The sequence below is a fragment of the Protopterus annectens genome, chromosome 5.part0 (genome assembly GCF_019279795.1).
Source record: "Protopterus annectens isolate FY-2018-M chromosome 5.part0, PAN1.0, whole genome shotgun sequence".
Lineage (NCBI taxonomy): Eukaryota > Metazoa > Chordata > Ceratodontiformes > Protopteridae > Protopterus > Protopterus annectens.
In genome coordinates, this window is record NC_056735.1 from 464540178 (window position 1) to 464566560 (window position 26383).

At 37.4% G+C, this 26383-nt stretch overlaps 1 protein-coding gene across 9 annotated transcripts in view; it reads right to left on the reverse strand.

The window, feature by feature from the left end:
* DMD (dystrophin) overlaps window positions 1-26383 on the reverse strand; it is a 9298038-nt gene that overhangs the window by 6065629 nt on the left and 3206026 nt on the right. For all 9 annotated transcript variants that reach the window (XM_044072398.1, XM_044072396.1, XM_044072400.1 and 6 more), the window contains 2 exons: window positions 19715-19897; window positions 10219-10353 (listed from right to left, as the gene is read on the reverse strand). In XM_044072398.1, the coding sequence (XP_043928333.1) occupies window positions 10219-10353; window positions 19715-19897 (318 nt within the window). The remainder of the gene's footprint in view (window positions 1-10218; window positions 10354-19714; window positions 19898-26383) is intronic.

Genomic DNA, 26383 nt, shown 5'->3' on the forward strand with positions numbered 1-26383 from the left:
TGCAATTATATTCCTCCAGGCAATAACATCGACACCTTAGAAAGAACACTCCAATGGTTATCCTCCTCTCATCCCCAAGAAACAATCATACTTGGAGATTTCAACATTGACTGGACTACTTGTTCAGGTCTCCTCCCAACCACCCATATTAACTTACTTGGTTTCTCCCAAATCATTACTATCCCCACCAGAATCAATAAATCTAACAAAAAGGAAAGCATTATAGATTGGATCCTTATAAACAACAATCCTCAATGGTACAAAGCAGGCACCCTACCCGAAGACATGAGCGACCACCTCCTAACCTATATATTGAGAAAAAAAGAAGATACAACCCACCAATCCACCTTTATAACCCGTAGGAACACAAAGAACTTTAACCTACATAGTTTCCAATCTGATCTAAGCCTATGCAGATGGGCCAAACTCAAAACACTACCCCTTGACCAAGCAGTAGCAGAATTCAACAACACCTTCCTAACCATCTTAGCCAAGTGCGCCCCAAATGCAGATTCAGAACCAAAAGTAAAATAGCTCCATGGCTAACCTATACCACTAGACAAAAGCTTACTTCTAGAAATAGAGCATGGACCTCATGGAGAACCACCAAATCCCCACAAGCCCACACAACTTACAAACAGATTAGAAATGACAGTAAAAAATCCATTATGTTAGACAAGCAAAACTATTATTTTAACTTACAACAAAAACACCAACATCAGCCTCAAAAATTTTGGTCAGGTCTAAACAAACTACTCCACCCAGGCAAATCATCAACCTTAAATCTACCCCCTAAATACCTTTAACACTTTTTTCTCTGAAACCGTCAAATCCCTAGCCAATAATCTATCTCCCTCCTCTTCTTCCACAACCTCACCTACTCATATGCACCCCTCTCTCTTAAAACTAGAGCCCATCTCCACAGACTATATGAAATACTCACTAGAAAAATTAAAGCCTGCCACCCTTGCAGCCGACGAACTTCCCGCAGAATTCCTACAAAAGGCCGCTAAAGTAATAGCTTAACCCATCTCTATCTTAATCAATCGCACGATCCAAGAATCGTACATCCCCTCCATCTGGAAAATCTCACACATTCTTCCACTCCACAAAGGAGGGAACTCCACAGAAATCTCAAATTATAGACCTATCACAATTCTATCTCCCCTAGCTAAAATAATGGAGAAATGCATACAGAAACAACTATTAGCCCACCTCACCCACAACTCTCTCCTAGCCTCATCCCAACATGGTTTTAGACCAGCCCACAGCACAACCACTGCCCTTCTCTCCTTCTGTCACACAATTAATTACAACTATAATCAAAACCTGCTGTCCTCTGCCCTCTTCCTCGATCTGTCTAAAGCATTCGACATGGTAAATCACACCTTACTCCTAGACTCCCTCAACTCACTATCCATAGATAAATCTACCTATGACTGGTTCCTCTCATACCTAAATGGATGACAACAAGCTGTATTATGGAAAGACAATCTATCCCCCCTTCTACCCATAACTCTTGGCGTTCCCCAAGGCTCCATTCTAGGTCCCCTTCTTTTCTCTATATTCATCAATTATCTACCCAAAATTATACCACAGGCTACCACCATACAGTACACAGATGATTCCAGACTTATCTGCACTGCCTCTACTCCAGCAGAACTACAATCCCTTACCCAGTCTACCTTTAACAAAGTAGAAAACTGGCTACATAATCGTTTACTCCTACTGAACCCAAATAAAACCAAACTAATACTGTTCTCCCCCACCCAAAAGCAAACACCACCAAAATTTACAGTCTCTTCAAACAATGGGACTACAATATCCCCTGACCCAAACATCAAACTACTAGGCATAATCATTGACAACAATCTGAACTACAATGCCCATATCGACAAAACCATAAAAATAGTAAACAAAAAAATAGGATCTATGTATAGAATAAAGAAATTTCTAACCCCAACTGCCAGAACCGCCATAGCTCACACACACCTTCTCTCCTCCCTTCTCTATGCCTCACTCATCCTTACTAATCTTTCCAAATCAAATCTCAACAAAATCACCAGCTGCTATAACAATATTGCTAGATTCGCCACAGGCTCCACATACAGAACCCATCACTGTAATAATCTTTAAAAACTAGGCTGGCTAGAACTACCAAATCTAATATACTATAACCAACTCATACTTGTTCATAAAATCCTCTACCAACTGACTAGTACTCCTATTCTAACTAATATCATCACCCCCTATAACAACTTAACATCCCTCCGCTCATCCAGCAGAATGCTAGTACAAACTACCAAATCATACAACTCAGCTGGAGACTCTCTTTTCTCCAACTCTGCTGGAAAAAAATGGAACTCCCTTCCTCCAGAAATAACCTCTAACAGCTCCCTGCCTCAATTCAAAAAGGCACTAAAGACACACATGCTCAAACTCTGGCTATGTCCATGCTTAAACCCTGACTGAAATAAACACAAATGACACTGAAAAAGTAACAATATTTACACTCCCTTCAAAACCCAAACTAACCCAAAAACACAGTAACTAACTAATTAAGCCCTTCGAAACTAAAACTAACCATAAACAAAATAACCAACTTTTATTCCTACTTCACTGAAGTGTATACCAGCTCCTCCGTCAACAACCTCCTCCACTAAACAAACCCTTCCTTATACCCTTCTACTCCTTTCTCCCTGCTTTCTATCTGAATTTTGCTATCGCTCAGTCTTACCCCTACCAATAGAAAGTCATCTCTGACTTCAATTCTTCAAAGAATTTTCCTTTCTATCATACATGTTAGTAACCTATAACTGTCTTCTATCTCTGACCCATTGCTAACTTTCAGAACTCTTTTCAATATGCTTCCCCCCCCTCAATTTGTTATCTAAACCTTGTAACAGCTGTATTTCTATATTTTAAACATCTTGTTACCTATATTTTTATCTGTATTAAATAATACATTCCTATATTTTAAACATCTTATTACCTACACTATTATTTCTATTTAACATCTATTCTTACATGTTTTTGTTACTAAATGTTTTTGATAATAATTGGAGCTTTTCTCCCCGGGCCTCCGCTGAAAATGGATATGTATCCAGTCGGACTTTCCCGGTTAACAAATGTAAAATAAAATAAATAAATAAATAAATAAACTGACCAGTCTTGATCAATCCCAGCCCTGTCTGCTGATGCAATCTTATAACTAAAGGCCTCTGTGAAGCTGGTCAGTTGTTAAAAATCTTAATGCTAACAGGAATTTTATTAAAGTTAATCAGATAATACTTTTTTGAGGTCTTAAGTTCAGCTACTACCTGGGTAATTTGGGAATCATCATCTGATTAGAACTGAAAAACTCTAAAATCACCCTGTCACTCTTAAATTCTTCAGTCAGTTTTCCACCATTATAGATATATATTTTGAGCTTTACTGTTAAGCCCTCCTTAAATATTAATCACTGACCTGGGAAAGGAAATTCAAATTTAGCTTGTGGTCTCCAAAATATTAGGGCCTCTACCCACCATTCTTGAAAAGCCTCTAATTCACAATTATAGATATTCAAGCCCCAGTGATTTTTTTTAAGGTATGATGGCTTGTCACTAAACCGAGTGACAACAAATAGTAGTCTAAAAGTGAAACCAGACATGTTAAGTTCATAGAAATTACTAACATATTCCAGTGTAATTAATATGTTGATATCATTTCTTGAGATACCTGTAACACATGGTGAAATTGTATAAAGACATCCCAGGTCTACAAGAATGAATATCTAACATACCCATGCTTGTAAGATGCTTAGAAAATAATTTTCCAAGGATGGGATTTTATACACTCTCAGACCCACAAGGATTTGCTTTTGATCAAAACTAGATTCCAAATTCCAACCCGAATAACCATCCTCTTTTGAAAAGCAGACTATTTCCCCTGCATCAAGTTAAGGATCACATGACTTAAAATTAAGAGGATAATGGATGCTGGCAAACATAACTGTAAGTCTCTCAGGCATTTGTTACATATCCTTTAGGGCCAAAGATATCCATTTGCATAGGCTCACCAAATCTGGAAAAAAAAAAAACTGTTTAACAATTTGACAGTTCAGGACCAGGAATGCAAAGTCACAGAATGTGGAGTCTAAATGGCTGATAATCCTACTTACATATACCAAGCCTGAGAAGGGCATTTCATAGGTTCATAGGTAGGTACTAGGCTATCAGCCGAAGGGCCTAAGTAAGCCTAGTCAACAAGGTTCCCTGGCTTACGCCACCCAAGAAAGTTATTTTCCTGTGCCCCTGTCAAGCAGAGCCACAGAAGTGATCCCTGGGGTGTATTTCCTATTTCCCATCCACTCATCAAGATTTTTCTTGAAGAGTGCTAATGAGGAACTTTGCTTGACATAGATGGATAGCTTGTTTCAGAGTATGGGAAGTCTCTGGGACAGGAATCTATCCCTCCAGCATGTCCTGTTTATTGTTGTGACAAGGTTTAGGTCCCTAGAGCATGTAGTTCGGAGGGATTGAGATTTCTTTAGGTGTAGCATGTCCAACCGCTCTGGGTTTGACATGGCTTTATATATTAGGCAGAGATCACCTTGGAGTAGACGATATGCTATGGAGTAAAGCTGCAGTTTTTTGAGACGGTCAGTGTAGGGCATCTGTCTGAGGCCAGTAATCCTTTTTGTGATGTACTTCTGTGGCCTTTCCAGCTGCTGCAGATGGCTTGTGAGGTACATTCCAAAAGGGGCATTGCACTCTATAATGGGTCTAATGAGTGTTGAGTGGAGGGGAACAATTACCTCTTTTTTCCTGGATGAGAACCCTTTTGTAATGAGGTGTGTCATGTAGAAGGATTTCCTGACTACTGTGGAAATGTGATTATCAAAGGAGAGACTACTGTCCACCTGGGTCCCAAGGTCTCTTATCACATATTCGGCATTAAGTAGACTGCCGCCTATGTGGTAGTTCATGGGTACAGAGTTTTTAACAAAGGGGATGACAATCTACTTTTTGGCACTGAGCTTGAAGTAAGAGATTAAAATTCATAAAAATTTCAAAAGCCTAACACATGAACATTTGCACAAGAGGATGAGCAAACAGCAGAATCACAACCAGTCCTAATGCAAAAAAAAAAAAAAAAACTGAGCCTCTGGCCTCTGACAGCTGACATATTAAAGAATTGCACTGCGAGACTCCAGAAGTTTGCAAAAAGAACAGTTCTACAACAGAAACTGCCCTAAAGGCAAGATCAGATACCCAGTGTAGATAATCTGATACATTTCTCTAGCAATATTTGACAACTGAAGAAACCAGGGAAATGTGTGGATTATTCCACTGTTACAAATGATGCTGAATACTAAAGAGTTAATGTTTTAAATGTGGTTTAGATATGGTGAAAAGTTTGTTTGCTTTTCATTTTTATGAAGTGACCGATACATGCCTAAAATTCTATTAATGTTATTTTGCATTCATCAAGTGCAATTCATGTTTAGTATGTTCAGTATACTGCTCATCTCCAAAGCACATCAAACTGTCACTCAAACAGGGCCTTAACTGACTCATCTGCCACCTGTTCCTTCTCCCCAATCTGTCACCCCTCAACACTAAGCTGAGAAGCAAAAAGTAAAAGAAAAGGGAAGTCCATTCTCCAATCATGTGCTCCTTCATCTTCTTCTAAGGAGCAGCCCCTGACACGCCTACTCATTTTAAATGAGAATTAAAAAAAAGGTCCATTCTATGATATGGCACTCCTCCATGTCATGCCCACACACTCTATGTCAGAGCAATAAGGAAATAAGTAAATAAATAAATAAATGTGCCCCCTAACACCTTACATGTGGGGTAGCTGCCCCTTTTCCTCACACTAGCTATGCTTCTGATTCAATGTAAAATAAAAATGGCATCCAAATACCAAGTAAAAAATATGCATTGATTTCATGAAATAATTTCTGCTAATCCAACAGACACAATGTAACATTTTTATAAACTGTAACAGGGCATAAACATATTACAATAAGTAGAAAATGTAATAATACAAAATAATAATTGGACCATGAGGACATAATTACTGCTACTAAATCAAAGAAGCAAAAATAAGAGTGGCAATGCATTTTGAAACAAATCTCCTTAACAATATTCCTCTTTTCTTTCAGCTGCTCCCGTTAGGGGTCGCCACAGAGAACCACCTTTTTCCATTTTCTCCAGTCCTCTGCATCTTGATCTGTCACATCAACCACCTGTATGTCTTCTCTCACCACATTGATAAACCTTATCTTAGGACATCCTCTTTTCCTGTTACCTGGCAGTAAGCTGACTCTCTAATATTCTCATAGGTTCATAGATTAGTACTAAGCTAACTGCCTTTCTAAGCCATTTTATGCCTAGCCAGTATGAGAATCGGACACTGCACCTTGTGTCTGTAAGTTAAAGACCTTAACCATTATGCCAATCCTGTCCATTCTCATCATACCCACTGCAAATCTAAACATCTTTAACTCTGCCCATACAACATAGCTGACCTCATTATCATCTTGTAGACCTTCCCTTTCACTCTTACTAGTACCCGTTTGTCACAAATTACTCCTGACACTCTTTCCCACCCACTCCAACCTGCCTGCTCTCTCTTCTTCACCTTTTTTCCACACTCACTATTATTCTGAATTGTTGACCCAGCAACAGCAGCCCCCTTTTTCCCATTTTCTACATGGGGTCGGGGAATCGTGTTAACTGTCGCTATCTCTCAATTCAGTGCCACACTCCTGCCTTCTTCAACATTCATGCCTTACTGCCACAGATCTTTCACACAATCCATCCACCTCTTTACTGGACATCCTCATTTCCTCTTACCTTCTTCCTGTCTGTCCCAAATCTTCTTCACTAGATTGTCTCCTGCTTTTCTGCACATCTGCCCCAACCACTGTAATCTGTTCTCTTTGATCTTTTCTGCAATTGGAGCTACTTTTGCTTCTGCTCTTATGTCCTCATTTCTTTGTCTCTCACACAGAGTGCATCCTACCACCCGTCTCAGGCACTTCATTTCCATCACTTCTAGCTCCTTCATCTGCTCTGCCTTTAATGCATATGTTTCTGTACCATATGGTGGTCCTGGTTGCCCCACTGTCTTGTACACCTTGCTTTTCAGCTTCTTTGGCATTCTTCTGTCATAGAATACACCTTCCCCTCTATACCAGTTGGCTGCAACCCCTCTGATTCTAGCTTTGACCTCTTCATTCTGACATCCCTTCTCCTCAACCACACCTCCTAGGTACTTGAAGCTATTTACCTGTTCCACTATCTTCCCTTCTATCTCAATTCTCAGCTTCTTCTGATTTCCCCAGTTTGCTGCCATTACCACTGTCTTTGTCTGTGCTTGGTTTCATCCCATGCGTCTTCGGTTTTGCATTCCATTTCCCCATCCTTTGCTGAAGTTCTAGCTGAGAGTCTGCCTGTAATGCTACATCATCTCCATACAGCAACTTTGTTGATCTGTCCCCTCCAACCTGTTTGCTAATGTAGTCCCATCACCAGTATGAATAGCAGTGGGCTCAGAGAGTACACCCTGGTGTACATCCACTCCCACTGGGAACCGGTCTGTGAGGCCAAACACTGTTCATACTTGAGTCATTGGGTTCTTGCACATAGCCTGCACTAATTCTACCAATGTTTCTGGGAGTTCAAACCACTATAGTACTGCCCAGATCAGCTTTCTTGGGACCTTGTCATATGCTTTCTCCAGGTCTAGGAATGCCCAGTTGGACTCTTTCTTCAACTCTAGCTTCTTCTCAACTATTTGGCTAACTGCAGACATAGGGTCTGTGCTGTATCCTGATCTGAATCTGAACTGTGCATCTCCCATCTTACATTCTACTACTCTGCGTATCCATTTATCAAGCACCTTCTCCAGAACTTTCATGAAATGTGGTAGGAGTTTGATGCCTCTCTACTGCCCACAGTTGCGGATGTCCCCTTTGTTCTTGTACACTAGTATGATTATGCTTATTCTCCAATCATATGGGATATGTCTCTCTCTCCACACTGCTATGAGTACCCTCAGGAGCCATTTCTCCCTCTCTCACCCACCATCTTTATCATATCTGCTGTGATCTCATCTGAGCTTGCTGCTTTCCCTGACTTTGTTTTCCTTACTGCTATTTTTACTTCTTCTAGGGTGAGCTCTTCATCTTCGCTCATTGTAGGCTGTGTCTGGGACAATATAGCTCCTGTGGGGTTTTCTTCATTCAGAAGCTGCCTGAAGTACGCCTTACGTCTGCCTTTGATGTCCTGTGCACTGGTGAGCAGGTTGTTGCTGGCATCCCTTATGAAGGGTGTCTGACTATCTTCTTTACTTTTCTGTCTTTGCCTTCCATCCTGATATAGTTTCTTTGTGCCACCTAATGAGCCACTTTCCAGAAGTTGGTAGAGTACCTCTGATGCCCTATTCTTTACTATCGCAACTCCTTTCATAGCTTCTTTGTTAGCCAGCCAGTACTCCTTCCTAGCCTGGTTGGTCTTTTCTATCTCACACTTTTTCCTGCACTCCTTCTTTCTTTTGATGACTTTCTGGGCTTCTACATTTCACCACCAGCTTTCCTTATGTACCTTATTTCCATTCCTAGCTAGGCCACATATCTGTTCTGTATTCCTCTAACATGCTGTTTTGAGGCTCTATCATTCTTCTTCAACTCCACTTACTTCCTCCTCTCAGTCACCTTTACCAACTCTGCTCCCTGCATCCTCACCATTCCTCTATCCTCCCTCTCATTCACACACATATATTCTGTCTTAGTCCTAATGACCTTCATTCCTCTTCTCTCTATAGCACATCTCCACCTCTCCAGGGTCTCCTGCACCTGTTCCCTACTCTCACTACAGATCACAATGTCATCTGAAAACATCATACTCCACGGGGACTCCTGTCTGATCTCATCTGTCAACCTGTCCATCATCATTGCAAATAAGAAAGGGCACAGAGATGATCCTTGATGTAATCCCACCTCCACCATGAATGCATCCATCATTCCTACCACAGACCTCACCACTGTCACACTGTCCTCGTACATATCCTGTACCACTCTTACATACTTCTCTGCCACTACTGACTCCCTCACACAATACTACAACTCCTCTCTAGGCACACTGTCATATGCTTCCTCTAAGTCCACAAATCTCGTTAATAATAGTCCCACAGAATTTGGCAGGAAATTCTAGCCATAGTCTGTAGAAAGTCACTTCTGTCCATTAAAATATCAAGCTACGATAAAATAAAAAAAAAAAAAGAAAAAACTGACATCTAAGTCAATTTTTTTTCTATCAACATATGACTCTCCAGATCTCCTCATAAAACAATCTTCTCATAAAACTTCAATTTGCTTCTACTGTAACCACAAATAAATACAGACTATGAAAATTCAAATCTGCTGACAATCTTTTCCCACATTCCTTCTTCCTGCTGCAATAACCACGATTTCAGGCACCTGTTCAAGCATTGTCAGTGCGTTGTCAATAAAAAAAAAAGCAGCAATACATCATCTAGTCCAATCACAGTCATTCACAGAATAATAGCACATTCAGGCAAAAGGTAACGCAAATCCAAACGATATAAATGCACAGCTATACGCATATATATAATACACACACATTTTAACAAAAACATGTTAAATAATAATAAATACCTTTAAACACTAGACATGACATTCAAAGAAGCTACAGAAATCAGATTGAACACATACTTCTTGGAGGTTAATCTACAACTAGTATTCTGTATATTATATATTTGACCTCTTAACATGACACAGTCAGTCATGCTCTATGTAACTGACTGACAATTTCACTGAATAGTGTTTATTTTAAAAATAACTTGATATACTGGGTTAAATGTGGGGGTTGGAGTCAAATCTCCCTGCACTATTTTACTTAATATATCATTTACCCAAGCTAAACAACCTCATGTAAAGTTAGCAAACCTTACTGAAATGAGCTGTCATTGTGCCAGGGCTCAATGTACTGCCTAAATCCTATTGTTTTATGTCTATGTTTAACATTTTAATATTTTTGTAAAGCCATTCATAGAGACAGCATGCTGTAGAAAGCGTACTTGTATATTTTTATCTGTTTTGGTTAACACAAATGATTTGCATTACTTGTAAAAAGAAAGCTACAAACTTTTCTAAAGCAACGTTCCAAATGTTATCCATTTCATATAAGATAAATTAACACTTACATCAAGTGCCTCTGAGATTTCCTCTGCTCCTCCTTGTGTATTTTCAGTTAATTTGATTTTCTTTTCTAATTCATCTAGCCATTTATTCTCAGCTTGAAGGTAAGACAAAAGTTCACACCAGCATGACCACACCTCCTAAAAGTTTAAAAGAAAAGCATTTCAGCATACAGCAACATCCATTTAACCATTTTGTGGTATCTATATGATAGTATAATCTTGTAAACAGATTCTATTTAGGACTCAAATAATGACACAAAAATGAGTTTTCCACTATAAAATTTAATTAAAAACCTGTCTGGAAAAACATATCAGTGAATATTTACAGAATTCATATGCAGACATAATTTAGTTCTTAAAAGGTATATACACTGATGGTAATGATAGCGGCAGTTTGTCTACTACAAAGAGAAACAGCCTAATTAATTCAGCCAATCATTCTTTTTCTGCCCTTCTTGTTCTTCTGAGATTTTATAGGGGATCTTTTTTATTTACTTATTTCCACAGAGATAAAAACTACCCCATAGCATACTACAATAGCATCTGATAATTAGGTGTCTTTGCATATTGCCACTTTTACACAAACTAGTTGAAGATTTCAGGCAGTGTTTGACTTCATTCACACAAGTTCCCTGAGATCTGTAGCACAACAACTATTGTTCAAACTTAACATGCCATTATTATAAATAAATTAATTACTTATTTCATGCTGCCTTATGCACTCTACAGCATATGCAGATAGGAAGACCTTCCCTGTAATTCAATGCATATTATAGCATGACATATTCCTTCTCCAAAAACATTTTGAAGTCAGCTAGACAGCAACAATCTGGTGGCACAAGCATTTTTCATTAAAAAAATCACAAATGATGTGCTATCAAGGATTTTCAACCATTTTAATAAGCAATGTTGCTTGAATTATCATGTTGACTTTTTTCTGTACTTCTTTTTGGATATCACTCAGTCTTATCTATTTGAATTTGTGAGTGTTCTGTTTGATCCCCTAGGTTCCTAATATCTTCAAATAGAATTATCTAAAATTTGATAAAGTAATAACTTTGTAAATCATGCTCCAGTCTGACTACAGAGACAACAACACTGCTCGCAAAGTAATCCAGTTAGAAATGCTTCAAAACTTTATAAACCCAAACAGAAGAGATGTAAATTTCAGAGATTTAATCTTTATTCACATAAAAACATCATCAGAAACACTTAACATTTTAAGTCCACTCATTCATTTAAAATCTACTCATATACATATCTGTAACAGCCAATCCCCCCAAATCAACCAATCAAACTTCACATAGCCTATTCACTGATAAAACTAACTACACATAATTCTTTTAAAAGCATAGTAACATTCACAAATCAGTGCTTCATAAATCGCATGTACCTTACCAGTCTTATCTACTTAATGCTTTTAATTTTAATATAGAACTAACACAAACATAATAATTTAGTCCAGACCATGTACTGACATTCAAAGGTAACAGCCAGTAAAGTTATTTTTTCCTCTAATAACAATGGCAATGGGCCTCCCTGTTCATTTATATTTACCTTCTCTAAAACAGTAAATTTAAAATTATGATCAGGATGATCAAATAGATGTTTTGCCAATATTCAATTAATAAAGGACAGGAGAAGGACAGAAATCTATGCAAAAATTAATTGAAAACCAACTTTTTGAAATACACGTCTCCATTATACAAGTAGTCATCCATACTTTCAAAAACAGGCTGCAGTAAAAAGTCAGTTTGTTAGGGCAGCCTGAATGGTGTCTATTTCTGAAGAGTTCCTTGACTAGTACGAATTGATAAAAACTATCCAAGTAAGTTGGTGAATGAATTAATGATAGAGGTAATTAATAAAAGAGAATGTGAATTGTATGTCCCTATTTTGAAGTTAAAAAAATATTATGGGTAATTTAAGTGTATTGGAAAACAATGCTGAAGAGAATGAGAAGGGAGTTAAAAACAAGCATGAGTGCATACAAAATAAAATGATGTTTCAAAAAGGGTCCTTTGTAACAGTTTTTAATATTGATAGTTGATAAATAAAAAAATATTTTACAGAAAAAGTTGATTGTGCTTAGGGATGATAAAGTTATCTGGCCAAAAGGGGGTGAGAAGCCATGTATTGTATATAAAAGGGATGGGAATTTAAAAGCAATTATTGAAGACATTACGTCCAAAAATAATGTAATTTGTAATAGCGGATCGAGAATGTATAAATGTGGCCATTGCTCACTTTGTAAATACATCTTTGAAGGTGAGGAATTTAGAATAAATAAGATCTTTTTTGTAAATGTCTGATACAATGTAAATAAGTGGGGTGGTTTATGTTTCTCTCTGCGAACAATGTCCAGCTTATTATATTGGGAAAACTAAACAAAAATTAAGAGACCAGATTTGTGAGCATGTAAACAATATAAAGAAAAGAAAGGAGTCAAATTCCTTGGCGAAATCTATACGATATACCTGATCATAATTTTAAATTTCCTGTTTTAGAGAAAGTACATATAAATGAACAGAGATGGCCATGGCCATTGTTACTAGAGAAACAGGAACTTTACTGGCAGTTACTTTTGAATATCAGTACATGGTCTCAGCTAAATGATCAAGTTTCTATTAGTTGTATATTAAAATTAAAAACATTATGTAGATAAGACTGGTAAGTTATGTGTGATTTATGAAGCATTGATTTGCGAATGTTGTTATGTTTTTAAAAGAATTATGTGTATCTAGTTTTATTAATGAATAGGCTATGTGAAGTTTGATTGGCTGATTTGGGGGCTTGGCTGTTACGTATATGTATATAAGCAGGTTTTTAGTGAATGAGCGGTTTTAAAACATTAAGTGTTTCCAGTGAAGTTTTTATGTGAATAAAGATGAAACAGCAACAATTTACATTTCTTCCGTTTGGATATATAAAGTTTTGAAGCATTTCTAAATAGATTACTTTGCAAGCAGTGTTGGTGTCTCTGCAGATTGGTGAGAGTGTGTTTTACTAGTTTGTGTTGAAATTGTGAAACTGTTAAAGCAATAACCTCGCACATATATTTACCACTGTGGTGAGCTCCATTCAAAGGCCATGAGGTCACTTAAATATGCCTTGAAATGAAAATATATCCAGTTACATCCCTTTAATATCATGGTCAAATATGTGATCAGAAGTGCATCTACTTTATTAATGTACTAGTTCTACACATTTCTAGTAGTTGTAGCATATAATATTATGTATTAATTTAAATGGATGTTTACAGGTAACATGTAGAAAATAGATGTGTAGAAGACATTTTAGCAGAGCGCTTGATTCATGTTGATTTATATACTTATTTATGAATTACTATGAACTCAGAGGACTACGCTCATGAATCATATCAGGAAATAGGTTACCTCTGCTAAATTTCTCCACTTGTTTTTGATTTCTAATACCTTGATGAGAAGGGAACTCATTACTTAGTCAAGATTTGATTAAAGTTCATGACATTAGTAGAATTTTAGTCTTTGATGTTAACCAAAAGTGATCTTTTCAGCACCCAAAATGTGCCCAGAACTGCCTCTTTCTGTAATTCATATGGGGTTACATGTACTGGTAGTATATTTAAATACAACTGCATTATGGACTCATCAGTTGAGATCTACATAGACCCCTCTGAGAAATGAAATAACCATCCCACTATGATCTACTTCACAGAACAAACGGCACCTAATTCCTGTGGAAATTTCCATTTTTACTTGGAGCAAGCTTCTCTGAATAATTTGCAAATGTGGACATACAGTGAAGAAACTAGGGCTTTTGCACTAGGTAGCATAATCTTAATGTAATACTGATTAATTTGACTAGACTTTGAGCATGACATGAAAAAGTGTCAATGTTTTATTAAAAGATATTCTGGCACTTGCATTTTAGATGCCATTTAGGCATAGAAAAAATGGGATTTAATGTATTATGTTAGAAGTAATAGTCTGCTCAAATGGAAAATAGCATTAAGAAGTTTTATCCCTATCATGTTTTAGAACTTAATCAGAATGTTGACCCTTATAGTTCCAGAGATATGAACACTTGTTTGAAATGTGAGGACATAATATGATTCTGTCAAAAGGCTTAGGCTCCACCCATTGGAATTTACAATGAAAACTTCCAGAGCTCCACTGGAGAAAATGAGTTAACCTTGGGTCAGCTATGCCACTCACAAGGAAGACTCAACAATGGGACCTTTCAACCATGTATGAAGGGCATGTGACAATACCTCAAGTTGAAAATGTCAATAAAAGGTAAAAGGATACACACAGTGAAATGTGAATAACCATTTAATAATCTAAGTGTTTTCTTTCCCACCAAATACACTGGGACATTATCGTATGAGCCAGGGCCATGGGATGTGGATATTAGCAGTGATGCAGTCTGGCTGATACTAACCTGGTGCATCACATACTTACACTTGTGCAGCCAGTACCAGCCTAGCTTCTAGATCTAGACCACTAAGAGTTATGAGAATCTGCTCCCCATATACAGACAGGAACACCATAAAACTTAGTCCTGCTTAGTCCTGCTGGGGAGGGTGGCCTGGACCTGGTTCTGCTTTATCCTGCTCGGCATGTCTTAGTTGTAGTAATGCATAGGCTTCCTTTGGGCATTCCAGACATGTTCCTGCTCAGTACTGTTGTGGGTATTTTGAGCATAGTCTTGCCTGGAACTTTTGTGAGTGTTCTGTACATAGTTCTGTTTAATTGTGTTGTGGGTGTTATGGGCAAGCCCTGCTTAATTCTTCTGGTGGTGTTGTGGGCATGGGCCTGCTTAAATTTTACAGGGTATTGTAGGCATTGCCTTACTTAGTACTGTTGTGGGTGTTCAGGACATGGCTCTGCTTGGTGGATTTGTGGGTATTATGTGTGATCCTGCTTAATTTTTCAGAGTGATGTGGACATGCTTCTGTTTAGTTCTCCAAAAGGTGATCTGGCCATGTTTTGTTTTAGTCCTACTTTGGACGATCTTGGCATGTTCTTTTTTAGTCCTACTAGCACGTTTGTGGAATGCTTCTGGATTGACGTACTTGAAGTAATGTAGACATGATCCTACTTAGTCTTTACATGGGTATTTCGAGCAGGATCCTGTTTAATTCCACTGGGGGTGTTTTGGTGTGAATGGGCACTACAGGTGTTCTGGGCATGAGCCTGCTAATGCCTATTGTGAGCATTTTGGGCATGTTTCTGCTCAGTCATGCTTTGGGTGTTCTGCACATTCTTCTATTTAATCCTGGATTGGGTGCTCTGGGCAAGTCCATATCTAGATTTGCTTTGGGTTTTCTGGCATGATCCTGTTTAATTCAATTGGGGGTGTTTTGGACACAGTTTTGGTTAATTCTACTTGGTGGGGTTTGTGCGGGGTGGAAATGGTCCTGCTTAGTCTACTGGTGGTGCTCCAGACATGGTCCATCCTGATTAGTCATGTTGTCAATTTGACTCTAAAGAAGGAAACTCAGTATACTTCTGTGATAATGTGAGTAAATGTTCATAGACATAATCTGAATAAAGTATATAGTATTTTAAGTATCATAAATCAAGAATTAATAGGTTCTGTACTGTTGTCTGCTGTAGGAAGAGGTAAGTCAGTTTATATTCTTAGTTTCTTATAATTTCCAGCTGATTGCCAGCAGTTATCACCAAATACATAAGAAGCCATATGCTGCCACCATCTAGCTTACTGTTGTACTTTAAATGAAAGCAGCTAAATCCACATACTGCTTTAAACCTATATGTCCTAAACATATAATCATCATGCATTTGCTAAGCTACATTTTATTTTTCTCAGTACTGAACATTTACAGTACAACACTATATCCTAAGCTGTACACTTCATTCAGTACCACCATCCCTCATCTTTTAACACTGGAGTGATTCCCTAACGACAATGCTACAAACTATCAAAATGACCAAATAACTCTTAAGTTGCCCCCTACTATGTTGTATCTTTCGGCTTTTTCCCGGTTAGGGGTCGCCACAGCGGAACTCCGGTCCACTAATGATTTGCAGTAGATTTTTACGTACCGACTTGCCAGGCCTGAAGCACAACCTTCAACGAAGGTACAACCATTCACGCATGTCTCCACACAGAAGACGCTTTAGCTGAGAATCGAACAGGACAACGTCTTACTGTGAGGCGACAATGCCACCGCAGCACCACCACCTATCAAATAGGACAAAAGACTGTAGTGTGACCTCTAACTATAATGTTATAGACTATCAAATAGGCCAAGCTCTAGGGGTGTACAGCACTGGATCAAAGCTTGTAAAATGGACACATAATATACTCACATTCTAATATGTCACATGAGATTCCACTAAATTGCTAGACTTTATATACATAAACATTTCATCCCTACTTTCTTACATCTCTGACAATAATTTTATCAGTATATTATTATTAATAGGCAGGCCGCTAATCTTTCAATAAGTGAAGTAAAACTACTAAATTCTTTTACTTAAAAATTCTACGTACTATGTGATTGACAGTTTTTGCATATTTTGAAGAATGTAAACTTTAGATCTGATGTTTACTTCTTCTGTGCATAGCCTTTTTTTTCTACATATAAAGTTTCACTGTAAAAATAGTATGAGACTACGTAAGTAGTCTGAGTACTACATTTCTATCTGTAGTACCAGTGACAGATTAGGCTTCCTGCCAGTTGAGTGCGTGAGCTAAATGATTAATGGCTTACAGACAACAACTGTTTTTCACTGTTTACTTACTATATGAAGATTGTTTCTCACAAACTTTACATGATGTTACATTTCTACATGTGAAACTTTTATCTACTCATACTGTGTTTATGTGTGCTGTTTTTAGATGTTGTGAGTTAATTTTGTAATGCATCTGTAAAGGACTAATGTTCAACAAAATGTAAACAATGTTAGGAACTCTCAACAATGTATTTAGCAATGCAGCAGCTTGAAAAATGAAGAAAAAATAAACAGTTTCAAGAATACTTACTTGGTGCAATACTTTATTATCTGCTTTCCCAAACCACATTTTTCTTTTGTTAAAACTCTCTCCGTGCCATACTACAAACACATCTGTGCAAGGTTGCTTCTTACAGGGACACTCATTTCATCATGGATTTCTATCAAAATAAATTCTGACTGAAGGACACTTGCTTTCACTCACAACACAAACATGCAAGCACTATGTTTTCTTATATACAATGAAATATCTTCAAAACTGAATTTGAAGTAGCATTAACTTCCGATATGAGAATAGTTTTAACAATATGAAATAAGGCCTGGTATTTAGAATTGCTGGATCTGGAAAAGGGGCTTCTTTCTTCACGTGAAGAACCACTACTGAATGTAAACAGCTTTGATAATTAAAAATTAACTTTAATACACACATTTAAAATGAAACAGAAAATGGGTGCATCAGAACATCAGTGTTACCTGTAAAATACACAGTCTTTAATAAATTAATTGGATGTTTCTTTATATGCTAAATTATTTTCTTCGGTAGTATTCACTGAACGTTCCTACTTGACAAATACACGTCTACCCTTGGATTCTGACTTGAACCCACCCTTACTTTTTATATATCACAGGAAAACAAATCAGGATGGGTTGGGAAAAAAGCAGTTTAAGATTTATTACAAGCTATCCATCTATCTCACCTTTGATACAAAGGGGAATTATTCATTAGCACTGCAATTCCAAAGCTGGTTTAGATACACTCAGTGTTGGATCTCATGTCCTATCAAAAAACAGGCAAGAGAATTTGCAAATTTATTGGTGCTGCAGTAGCGTTGTCGCCTCACAGCAAGACGTTGTCACGTTCGATTCTCAACTAGAGCGTCTTCTGTGTGGAGGCATGCGTGAATGGGCGTGCCTTTGTTGAAGGTTGTGCATCAGGGCTGGTAACTCAGCACATAAAAATCTACTACCAAACATTAGCGGACCGAAGTTCCGCTGTGGAGACCCCTAACCGGGATAAGCTGAAAGACACAACAAATTATCTCTTTAAGATGACTGTCAACACCACAGCCATCTCCAAATAAAGCAAAACAATTTCCCATTATCACACAAGCTACACTGATACTGATCTCTTTCACACAATGCTGCATGTACGTTTCTACCCACCCTCTGACCAGTAGCTCCTACGACTATCAACTCTGAATAAAAAGTGGGGTACACATATAGCCTAGTGGCACAGGTGCATAAGGGATAAAGGCCTTACTACCACCTCAAATGACCCATGATTGATTAGCACAAGTACTGGAGGGCCTACAGTGGGAAGATGAGAGTTAGTAGCTGACATCAGCTCATCAATCCTGGGGTGAGGTAGGTGGACCAATCCCACTGATGTAAAGCAGTGTTACAAGCATGGTGAGCTCCAGGCTGCATAAGCAGGAAGCTTTGCATGCATGGAGGCACATATCCACTGACTGAAGTAAATGATTCAGAGCTCATAAAGTTTGTGTGATGGCAGTAGCTAGGTCACACTCCCAAAAAGAAGCATGAAGCGACATTTCTTTCCTCAGTCTCCTTACTAGCCCTGAATATGGGTTAGGTTGAGCTCAGGGGAGGTTAATGTGGTCTGGTAGAGATGGTGAACAAGGACAGGAGCTGTAGGCAGCTGATACTCAACTGTACTATTACTACAATTATCAGCTGCTGGACGTAATAATAGGGAACATTGTTTTAATAAAGCTGTTACTTCAAATTATAGCATTTCCTACAGGAAATCAGGAAATAATAAAAAAAGTGCAAGCTTCAGATTTAACGTGATAGCATTTTACAAAACGATACAACTGTCATGACTTCATGGAGATAGGATGAATAAATTACACTGCATTTGTTTGACATTATTGTCAACTAGGTCTTTGACATTTATTTTGTATCAGTGTAAGTTTACCATGAACCATATGCTTATCTTTGCATATATGTAGAATTATATACTCCATGTGAATCCTTGCAGTAATTAATCTGAAGGCTACTAATTACATAACATGGACTAATGACTTCTTGATAGTGGCATTTGCATAAGTTAACTTTTTTAAAGTATTTTCAATTGCTAATTTTGTGCCTTTGTCAATGATTGTGTTTGAATGAGGAGCTTAGATCAGCCCATCTACAATAACATCTGAGGTACAAGGAGGGCTATCTGTATTTTTTTATCTGGATATATCTTGAAAAAACAGGTCTGAGGGTTGTACTCTGTTTTGAAGTTTGTAGATTAAATAATAAAAATGACACCAGTGAACATATTCAGTGTAGGGGCAAACTGGTCTCAAGTGCTGAGTACAGTGATTACATTTTGAAGCACAGTACAAGACCAGGATGTAAGCCCATGACAACTGTTTTCAAACCAAACCCGCAGTTTTAGAAATGAAAATGAGCAGAATACAACTGACTACAATAATCTGTGATTCTACAGAACTATTAGAAAATACCTATGATGTACTACAAAACTCAAATCTTAACATCCTTCATCATTATTCAAAGTCTCTTACTTCCAACGTCCTGGCTTTCCCATTCAGCCTGTTGCATAGTTGCTGGTAGTTTCCTGTTAAGACATCCAGTTCTGATTTTAAGGCCTCATGTGCTGTGGTGGGAGCCTTTCCAATAAAAGTATTAACAGAATCTGTCAACAGCTTTACTTTCACTTCTTTCTGTAGAACTTCTTCTTTGGCTCTCTAAAACAATAACACAAAACATACTCAACAGTGTAAAGAAAACATTCTACACCCATGTACACTTTTCAATCAACACTGTTTTAAATGTATCAAATGTTCTGATTCTGTGTTTATATAAGCATCTTTCCCCAAGTTTTGCCATGCACTAAAAAGCTGTCATCTCTGTTTGTCCATATTGTGCACATATAACTCATGTTTAATACATACGCAGCGCATGGAGCATGGTGTTTACACTCCAATATCTTAAAAAGACAAATCAGTTAAGCACTACTATAGGGAGAACCGATTTTAAGAAACATCAAGCACACCAAGCTTAACTTGTTAAGGCTGGGATTCATGCTAGGAAGTCAAATCTGCCAGTACTGACCAGCAAAAGACAGACGCAGAATAAAAACAGATTTGTTTCTGCCTGCTGTCCATACTGATAACATATCCTTGACTTCCTGTTATAAAATTAGAAAGTAACTAGAATAACAGCACTTGTGTCCATCGACATTTTCCAAAGAATACAGAGTCCAAAACTCAAATGTATGTCATTATTTAGTGACTTCAAACCTCAGAGATCTGTCCAATTAAAGAAAGATTTTATGAGGAACTACCAAATATATGAAGCACAAATCTGGACATTTCAGAGGTATGGCAAGGTGAGTGTTAACATAAGAGACTATGTTACACTGTTTTTCTGACGGTGCTTACCAAATGTATTACAGATTGAAAGCTGGCAAAACACTTAAGAATTTTTTTTCTTCTTTTTTTCTGTAGAAGTACAAGGAGCAGATAAAGCTCCATGCACTATGAAGATCATAACCTTTAATTCTGTGTCCTTGACATGGATGAAGATTCACCTCAAGAGCAACGTTTCTTGTCATCCATGTCTTGAACACATAATACACAAGTTATGATTGGAGAACTGATCATAATCCTCGCTTTAATCTAACCCAAGCAGTACATAAATGCCTGTTATAATTCTGCTATTGTCGATTAGAATGTAGAAGAGCAACACTATCTGTACTTTTACAGAGGCAGTTAGCATACATTAACAGAAATGTCCACTTTCATTATGCCTATATAATACATACTTTTGTAGGAGAAAAAAACAATAAAGCAAAACTTTATTTATGTGAATTGTACTGGCAAATAATGAACTGCAAGTAAGTAAAATATCAAAAATACTTGAGTTGTTCAAGGTGTAGATACTAAACCTCAGAACTATGAAAACACACACACACACACACACACACACACACACACACACACACACACAAGCACACGCACGCGCACACACACACACACACACACACACACACACACACACACACATACGCACGCACGCACGCGCACACACACACACACACACACGCACACACACACGCACACACACACACGCACACACACACACGCACACACGCATGCACGCGCACACACACACACACATATAGATAGATAGGTAGATAGATAAACAGATAGAGATATGTAACGATCACAGATGTACAAATACAGGAATCATAATTGAACTAGTTAATAATATACAATCTTTGCATGTGTTTAAGTAATGGAGTAAACTGTATTTTTTTAAAAAAATACTATTCTATATTTGAATATCTTTTTTTGACTTTAATGCACTCATTTGGGAAATAGGGCCAGCACAGCAGCTCACCAAGGCCATAATAAACGCAGTCAGCCATCGCTTTGCAGAAATTCTTATTTATGAATGTGGTTATACTCTGCAATGGATGAGTATGCAGCCAGAATATACAGACTTAGGAAAGAAAATGATGGAGCAGTTAGACACACTGTGAATAAAAAGAAAAGGAACAGAAATTCAAATCCATGCCTTTAATGATTTAGTTCAAGCCTACATTAAACTCCAGGAAAACTTTGAATTACAATTCATGATTCAAAGAGAAGACTGAGAAATGAAACCACATAAAATGAGTAATTAATTAAGGAGTTCAGAATCCAGTACTCAACAACATGTCAGCTTAGAACACAACCAATAGAACACAAAACTCAGAACCAAAGGAAGGAAGGCAAGGTAACAGCACATGAGGACACCTTTATTTCAAAAAAGTACAACAGTCAAGCGCTGGGTCTGTTTGAATCTAAGTTGTTGTCTTTTAAAAAATTGCAACTTGAAAATGCCTATCTGAATGAAAATCTCAAGAGGGGCTTGTCCCTAAAGGGTTGCACCTTTGGCGATTTCCGAATGGAGTGGAGAAAGGTTCAGAGTTGCACCAGGCTCTGATTAATATATTTAATAAGGCTGTCTCAGACATTCTGCATCTTATCATACATAATAATGATGTTTTACTGGATAAGCTTTCTGGGGACTTGGATATTCTCAATAATAGACTTTCTAATGATAGCTTAGTTGATTACTATTCTACAAATTACAAAGATATTTTCAGTGATAGTGATGGTATTTGTTCCTCAATTCAAACAAGTAAAGCCAAAAAGCTTCAAAGAGATGTGACAGCTTTTGCTGAGGGGAATGCCTATGCTGAGCCTCCATCCTTGATTCAACATCAGCCTATTGGGTGGGATCAGTCCTTTGATGAACAAGCGGAGTCTCCTTATTCTCATGAGACCACCAGAGAGACGGGTGGTGTGAATGTTGATTCGAATGGGCCGGGTTTAAGACACTCCAAGAGGCTTATCGAAAAAGATGGTAGCAATACAACTGAGGAAGTTAATAAAGGGGCAGCAGAGAAGCTGACTAACCTAAATTTTGAATATTTAGGTGCTCAACCAAAGTTGATGGGTAATTATAACCACAGCAGGAACACTGATAATTTTACCAATAACTGGACTTGGTCAAAAAAACGGCAGGGACAAAAAGGGCCCGAAGAGGAAGAACTATTATGTTTGCTGGTAAGTGGAACAGACAGTGATACCTGTACTAATGTAACTGGCCAGCAAAATATGGACAGTAATGAGATTTGCTATGGACTTGACAACATTCCTCTGATTTCATCTAACACTGATATCATTTTAACTGAAAGTCCAAATACTTGTGATGTTTTTGGTGATATCGTTCAATTATTTAATTGTTTGTGACAGTGGGGACTTGAATTGTATTGTAGAACATCTGGTGTGGAAGCTGATGATGACCTGGTGAGTCCCTTTAATGCATTTATCAGTTCCTTGTCTTTTTCTTTTTCTGATGTCCTCAAAGAAATTAATTGTGCAGTCCCTGTATTGATCAATAATTCTAATGATGACTTCACGATTTATAATTATTCTTGTGAAAGTTTTTCTTCAGATCATGTGGATGTTTTAAGTAAAGGATTAAATTTTCTGACTACTTGAAATATAGATATAGCTGAAATGTTGATAGATCATAAATTGTTTATTCAAAAGCTCAGTTTGTCATTATGGTTTGGTGGAAATGGAATACTCAGGAATAGAATGTGATTGGCCCAAAAAATCAAGCACTTTTAATCCCCCAAACAATTGGCTTATGTTGTTTGAACAATTGTGTGAGAATGACATACACAGACTTTGTGCTGGGAATTTCCTAAGCAGAAGTACTGTTGATAAAACCAACAACAGTGTTAACAATATTAAGGGCAATATTAATAATAGCATCAATGACAACATTAAGATCAAGGCCATCAATCTCACTGTTAGGGAGGAAAATTTGTTTATGGAATTATGTAAAAACAAGAAAATTAGAGTGATGAAACCCGACAAAGGTGGCGGGATTGTCATACTGGATATTGTGGACTATAATAACAGAATGTTCAGCCTATTGCTTTCTGACATTTATGGTCAAGTTTCAAGGAATGAGTTGAATATAACCTATTCTAAAATAAATGCAAGGCTGTATGATATGTTGATGCAGGGCCAAATAACTCCAAGTAAATATAATTATTTAATCAATGACAATCCTGAGGTAGTAGGAATATGTGGACCCCCCAAAATCCATAAGGATATCCATAACCCTCCTTTGAGACTGATTGTTGACCCATGCAGAAACAAGACCTTTTATATAGCTAAATATGTTGAAAGTAAGTTAAAACCTTCTGTTTGCAGGGTCAACCAAGTGTGTAGGGATCCATGAGATTTTTTGAATAGATTAAGGTGAAATTTTCCCGGAATTGCCTACTGGTATCCATTATTGTGCAGAATTTATACTCTGTCATCCCTCATGGTGTAGGATTAGATTGGTTGGAAACTATGCTTTCTGAAGTGGGTTTGTTGGATTCCAAAAATATTAACGCAGTGGTAATTTTAATGGAAATGGTTTTAACTAACAACTATTTGTATTTTGATGGACAACTATTCAAACAGTTCAGTGGTGTAGCAATGGGGGGGGGGGGGCATGTGCTCCTAGTTTTGCAAACTTGATAATGGCATATTGGGAGCAACACTTTGTCTTTAATATTCCCTGGGACTTTTTATATTAGATTTTTGGATGAAATATTTTTGATTTGGGCGGACTCAGAAGTGAAATTAGGTGAGCTTTTGGCATAAATAAACTCTAGTACATCTTTTCTCAAGTTCACCCATTCTTTTAGTAAAGATAGTCTTTCATATTTGGATATCAAGCTTACTAAAGATTATGCCAATAATTACTACGCCTCTACTGTACACCGTAAGGGTACCATCTCTAACTCCTCCCTTCATTATGATAGTTGTCATCCTATCTTATAAAAGAGGGCTGTGGTTAAGTGCCAGCTTGTGAGGTCGGCTCATAAGATAACTGATGACATTATTTTTACCGGGAAGTTGATATCTTATTGAATATGTTTTCAAAAAGGGGGTACTCTTGTGAGCTTCTTGATAAAGTGAAAGAGGAAGTTTGTAACAAAAGGAATATTGGGTTTTTCAAACCATTACTTCCAAAACCTTTTGCATTACAGGAGGGTGTTATCCCTAATGGGCAGAAGGCTAACATAATAGAGGTTGAGGGTGGTGATAACTTTAACCGTTCCGTGATAGTTACCTTTTCCACTCAAGTTTATGATATTTTAGATGTAGTTAAAAAACTCTGGTCAGTCATCTCCAGCATCAATAGTATTAAAATGAAGTTGGGTGAACGTTTTAAGATGGTGTTCCGAAAAGGGAGATGCTTTAAGAATTTACTAGAAATGAGATACAATGAGGGTGGTGACATTAGACCTTGTGGCATATTTAAGTATAACCACTGTACTCAGTGTCAATATATACTTTTTTGTGAATCTTTTCACATTAGAAATAGAAAGGTCACTATTAAAAGGCAATTCAATTGTGAATCTTAGGGGGAGGTATACTGTGTTTTATGCCAACAGTGCAGTGCATTTTATATTGGAAAAACCCTGCTTAAAATCAAGGATAGAATATATGAACATATTAATGATGTGGCTAAGGCCAAATTATCAAACACACTATACTGACATGTTGTTCAAAAACTGGGGCACAGATTCAGATTTGTAGTGCTAGATTATGTTGCAAGGGACCCAAGGGGTTTTCTGATAGATGAACATTTGAGCAGGAAAGAGGTAATTTGGACTTTGATGTTAAATGCACTACAGTTCCAGGTCTCAATGACTGTTGCTCTATTTCTTCGTTTCTCAAACTTAAAAGCCTTGAAGGTTAATGGGGGCTGCCTGGGGATTTCAGTGTCAATATCCATGGGTAGTATATGAGATACACAATAATATAATGTATATATATATATATATATATATATATATATATATATATATATATACATAGATTTGTATCACTTCACTGAAAGACCATTTCACTGATACCCATTTCACTGAAACCAAATCACCTAAACTTCATTTCACCTAAAACTCATTTCACTGACAAGTAGTACTCTTAGGCAAGTCAAAGGTATATGTCCTTTTCCCCACTGTAGTGCAATGATGGTGTTAGCATATCTAGCTAGTAGTAAAGCTGTTATTCTAATAATGTTTAATGTTTGTAGGAGGAATACTTCCTATTCTTGCATAAATTTCTCCCATCATTAATCTCTCCTGATATCTATGAGGCTGAAGAGTATGTTTAACATTTCCTGTCCCTCTTCCTCATAAGTCACAAAATGTTGCAGGCATTGCATAATGCCTGAGATCCTCAATATACAGAGAAAAAAAACACTGCTATGCTAACTTATCAGTCAACACAGCGGGTTAATGCAATGGTTCTGAGTGACAAAAGTGCAGGGTTCAAATCTACTATGCCCTTTTTGCTTGTTTTTTGTTTCCACTTATATTTTAAACAATTTCTCTGGTGTGCTGTCATGGAATATATGACTTATATCCTTGGTGATAGGGGGAAGAGTGTTAGAATCCTGTTTTGAGCCTTTTAAGGCATGCTTCTTTATCCCTACAGTCTAGTAGTTCCCTGCACCATTTTTCTTTTCTTTGCTTTTTTAAAATACATTCTTTTAACGTACACCATATAGAGTACCCCTGCTATTTAGGTTTCCCTCAAACCCATGCCTTTTGAGGTATTCCTGGACTAAAGGATCACCAATACCTCTTATGCTTAAATGCC